The following is a 5,025-nucleotide window of genomic DNA, read 5'->3' as shown; positions in this document are numbered from 1 at the left end:
GTTATGTTGGATTTGTATTCGCGTCATTTTTTTTATTAGATCACTTTTAATTTGATTGTTTGAGTTATTTCGAGTTGTCTTCGAGTTTAATCATAAAATAATTGGATTCATATTCGAACCATTTTCCAATCAGATATTTGAAATTGATTGTTTGGGATTTGAGTGGGTTCAAGTTTAATTCATTTTATGGTTGAATTCATATATATTTGAGTCAATTTCAGATCACATATTTTAGATTTCATATTGAATTTAATCATAAAATAATCAGATTCATACTCAAGCCATTTTCTGATATGGTATTTTGGATTTGGTTGTTTGGATTTTGAGTGGTCTCAAGTTTAATTCATTTTATGGTTAAATTGATATTCAAGTCATTTTCTAATCACATATTTTGAATATGATTATTTAGATGCTCTTGAATTGAGATCATTTCAAATTGGAAGGAAGTTTAATTCAATTTGTATTCCATCAGAACTTCAAATGACAGCTATTTGTCACGTCTAATAGTAATGTTTTTGTAATTTTGAGCTAAAATCTAATAGTACTGTGTTTTTTCTAATTTTGAGGTAAAAATCATGTAATGTTAATTTTACGTACAAGACTAATCTATTTATTATCCATGGTAATGTTGGACGAACGCGTTGAGGATATTTCTTTCGTTTGATTGTCACTTGATTACGGTAATCCGCTGGTTTCTACTTCCTCTTTTAGGACACGACTATTTCCACGCCAATGTCTTCTCCATCAACCAGTTATACATTGCTCTGCGGTCTGAAGATATGAGCATGTGTAGACGAAATCAGCTGCTGCAAAATCTATTAAGAGATATGTATATCCGACATATTAAGGAGCAGCAAAGTGCAAGCTATGTGAATTTTAATTAATTGAACATATAGAAAACAGACACTTTGATGGGAAGTCAGACACAGACTGGAAGTTGATGGCTTCCTTTAAAAAGAGGCTGCTGAAAATTGAAGAAGCAGCCATGAGAGGAGGATGAGACGCCCCAACAGGCCAACCTTAGCTTAATCCTTGACTCCCCTAGAAATGCTGCGTGCAAGCTTCACTACTTTCAACAAATGAGATTGATTGTGTGGAGGTGTCATTCTCATCTATCACTGCTAAAATTTAAAGCATCTCTTGGAATTTTGTTTGAAAAAGTCATAATTCATTCCCAAATATATGAGCAATCTCTATGGAAGAGGAGACCATAATATATAGAATCTTTGAGGAGAAAAAAATATATATATATGTGACTTAACATTTCTGGCATTTTACACAATTCTCAGAGTACATGGCTTGGTTGGTTTGTATTTTTTTTAATATAAAAAAATAAGAAAGAAAAGAACAAAACGCAAAAATAAATAAAAGAAAATTACAAAGAGACCTTAGCTTATTACAAAGAGATGATGTCTCCTTGGCTTGGCTACATTTATACCACGAGATTTGCATCTTTACACCAAATTCAGGCTTGACAAAGCCTCATCATTATGCATTCTCTCAGGAAGACGCCTTGGAGACATCCTTGCTCGACCTATTATATTTCATATGACTCCTAACAAGTTGTCCAGCTGCAAGGGCTGACATGAGTGATAATTCCCCGGCCAGGACAGCACCAGCTACAATGGATGCAAGCACCCTAGAGTTTGCTCCAGGTGACTCTTTGCTTGCACCCTTGACCCCAAGCAGGTTCAAGCAGGCTGACTGAGATGCAAGCTGAGTTCCACCACCAACAGTGCCAACCTAAAAGATAATTAAGACGGTAACAGAGATAATTAGGCACCTACATAAATACTCAGGAATTATGTTTACTCTGCCAGATAATTTTGACAGTGAAAATCCTTGTGTTTGAATAATCAGAAAGCAAAACAATCAATTACCTCAATGGAAGGCATTGTGACAGAGACGTGAAGGTCCTTGCCATCATTAATAGCTTCCATCATCGTGATGCAATGAGAGCTCTCGACATTTTGAGCTGGATCTTGGCCAGTGGCTATGTAAACTGCAGTAACAATGTTACTCGCATGAGCATTAAATCCACCCAGAGCTCCAGCCATAGCAGAACCAGTAAGGTTCTTAAGCATGTTAAGCTCCACGAGAGATTCTACACTAGTCTTCAAGACCTTCCTCACCAAATCACCCTTGATGATAGCCTCGCAGACAACAGACTTGCCTCGTCCTTCAATCCAATTTACCGCAGCTGGCTTTTTGTCGGAACAGTAGTTTCCTATCCATCATAAATCCATAAAGTTTAGTGATCCAGCTCAAGCAATAAAAAGGAGAGAGAGAATATAGTTATAAATCTATGCAAACGAAACTCACCAGAGATGCCAATGACATCCATGTCCGGAAAATCAGTTTGAAGGAAATCCAAAACGTTTTGAACTCCCTTGGAAACCATGTTCATCCCCATAGCATCACCTGTGCTGCAGGAGAATCTCAAATACAAATTCTTCCCAGCAATTGCACATTTGATACCTTGAAGCCTGGCAAATCGACTTGATCTGCAACCATCCCAAAAAACCAAAACATTCCATAAACCAGAACCAATATTGGCTTGAATTAAAATCATTCAATCCAGGATTTGAAAAATATCCAAACAAACCTGTTAAAAACAACGGCCAAGGTCTCGGAATTGTCAGGATCCTCCAAATACAACTTCAAATCAGCTGCCCTTTTCGCGGTACCAAACCTTACTACAGGAGCTCTAGTCATCCCATCTTTCAACAAAACACTCGTGGCACCACCAGACAAATGAATAGCCTTACAACCCCTATTAGCGCTAGCCACCAAGCACCCCTCCGTTGTTGCCATGGGAACAGAGTACTCTTTTCCATTAAGCAACAAGGGCCCAGCAATTCCCACTGGAATCTGCACGTACCCAACCGGCATCTCGCAACACTGCCCTAAAATCGACTCGTAATCAAATCCATCCAAAGGCAATCCTGACAACGACTTTCCCGTTAATCTCTGCAGCGCCTCACGCCTGATCGCAGCCGCTCTCTTGCAATCACCCAATTTCGATTCCAAAGAATATGAAGGAGTTGTTCCAGCCACTACGGATTTAATTATTTCTTCATCTTCCTCGGTTGTAACGGTCACATGCTTTTCATCGAACACTTTCTGGGCATTTACAATTGGTGCCGAAGGAGGCAGGGGGGGAAGGGAGCAGTCAAGAGCTTGGCCGCAAGGTACTTTACGTGCATCTTCTTTACGAAGCAAAACTTCATTTTCCTCTTCATCATCCTCGGAATTCCAAACGTCAGCTGATGGTCGGAGAATCAAGGATTGAACAAAGTCAATCCCGAAGAATCCCAAGAGATAAATAAACGAGGCAACTAAAGCGAAAATCGCGGCGATCTCAGAAAAGTTGACGACATGGAGAGGCGTCGAGGTTCGGATCTTTTCACGCCAACGGGAAAGAAGAAAGTAAACCACCGAGAAGAAGAGCGTGAAGAACACCGCATTCGTTATGTACAAAGGAAGAGGTAATGCGTCGGAGGCTTTGGCGTGATCTTCTAAAGGAATTGTTTTTGTTGGCTTGAGAGATTGAATGGGTTTAGTCGACGATCGCCGGCGGGCCTCCATTTCAGATGATGGTGGTGGTGGTGGAGATGGTGGCGGCGGCGGAAGCCGGCGGCGACTCGAGCGCTGAGAGAAATGAAACGAGAGAGAGAGGGAGACGATCCGGGTTAGTTTTGAGAGGACAAAACGGTTTTGGGTGGGGTTGAGTGGAGAAGCGGGAGTTTAGGGACGGTTCTATTTATAGGGTTGTGGGGAGGACACTTGGTGCAATTGAGTGGGAGCGCGTTAGATTGAAAGAGAGAGAAAGGGAGCGTGAATGAGGAGACAGGGTCAGGCACGTGTTACAGCTTCACAACTGAAACACGAGATGAGTCAAAAGGTTAGGTTGTTTTGGAACTTTGCCAGTGCATGGTTGAGGGGTTTTGGTTGTGGAAGGCAATGGGCAATTGGGCAGTGCAGGTTCCAACGTTGTCTGTTTCCTTGCTCTTTCCTTTTCTGATTTAGTCTTGCTCCTCCTCAATCCTCGTGTCCTGCTGTTTTCTGTCCTTTTTTTCTCTTTTTTCTCTCACTTTCATGTTCCTCCGGCAATTACCAGCTTTTCCCTATATTTTATTTGAGCTTAATATTCCACTATTTTTTCTTTTTTGAATTTGAATCGTTATTCTCAAAATTCAAAATTAAAAATTAGGGTTGAATTATAATCTCTTTGAATTTTGAACTTGCCTAAAGTTTCAAGTTACGGAATTGGGGTTTGGGTTGTTTAATGACTATTTATTAAAATAATTTAACATCAAATGTAGTCGTAGCAATAGTTAATAGATAATGTAATAATTTTCAGTACATTGAACAAGAATATAAATGAGTATAATATTTAAAAAAAATTTTGAACTATTTAAAAAATTCAATATAAACTTTTATTTTTTTATTACCTTCAATCAAACATTTATATTTTTTTAGATCAAATAGACTTTTATAGTTAACGATTGATTAATTATAGTTAATCAAAATATCACATGTTATTTTATATCACGTGTGGCATGTTGATATGTCATAGAGGATGATAACGTGAAATATTAATATAGCATGATTACATGGTCACGTGACATTTTTTACCTTCCATCTCATGTCATGTTAGCATAAAAATGGCAAATGATATTTTAAACAATTAGTCAACTGTTAACAATAATAATTATTCTATCAAATATATATATATTTTAAAAAATTCGAATCTAACTCTTTTCATTAAACAAAAATACAATAAAATCTTGATAAATTAATAACTTTGAATTAATAATATTTTTAACTAGTCCCGACTTAGGACCAACGTAGTAAATTAATAATTTACTAAATTTATAAGATAATATATTAATAAAACCACATAAGTTCCACTTAATATATAAATTAATAATCTCCTTTTACATCAAAATTATATATATACATGACTCAATTACGAGGCTTTTGTAAAACATGATTCCAATGTTACTTATTTCTTCTTGAAAT

General features: G+C 37.5%; 1 protein-coding gene across 1 annotated transcript; it reads right to left on the bottom strand.

Annotated features, from left to right (window-relative positions):
- Window positions 1-1,225: 1,225 nt before the first annotated feature.
- On the bottom strand, window positions 1,226-3,744 carry LOC18608389 (3-hydroxy-3-methylglutaryl-coenzyme A reductase 1). The gene is made up of 4 exons (XM_007043046.3): window positions 2,606-3,744; window positions 2,323-2,504; window positions 1,881-2,227; window positions 1,226-1,743 (listed from the first exon to the last, which is right to left on the bottom strand). The coding sequence occupies exons 1-4, from the start codon at window positions 3,586-3,588 to the stop codon at window positions 1,501-1,503; spliced, it is 1,755 nt and encodes a 584-aa protein (XP_007043108.1). The 5' UTR covers window positions 3,589-3,744; the 3' UTR covers window positions 1,226-1,500.
- Between the last annotated feature and the right edge of the window lie 1,281 nt (window positions 3,745-5,025).

The sequence above is a fragment of the Theobroma cacao genome, chromosome 2, assembly GCF_053813885.1.
Source record: "Theobroma cacao isolate CCN51 chromosome 2, ASM5381388v1, whole genome shotgun sequence".
Taxonomy (NCBI): Eukaryota; Viridiplantae; Streptophyta; class Magnoliopsida; order Malvales; family Malvaceae; genus Theobroma; species Theobroma cacao.
Note: the sequence above shows the minus strand (reverse complement) of the source record. Positions and strands in the feature narration are given on the sequence as shown.

Coding starts and splice junctions, on each gene's coding strand:
- LOC18608389 (XM_007043046.3), bottom strand. CDS start 3,588: ATGGAGGCCCGCCGGCGATCGTCGACTAAACCCATTCAATCTCTCAAG. Junction 2,505..2,605: donor TTGGCCGTTGTTTTTAACAG/GTTTGTTTGGAT, acceptor GGATGGTTGCAG/ATCAAGTCGATTTGCCAGGC. Junction 2,228..2,322: donor GGATGTCATTGGCATCTCTG/GTGAGTTTCGTT, acceptor TATGATGGATAG/GAAACTACTGTTCCGACAAA.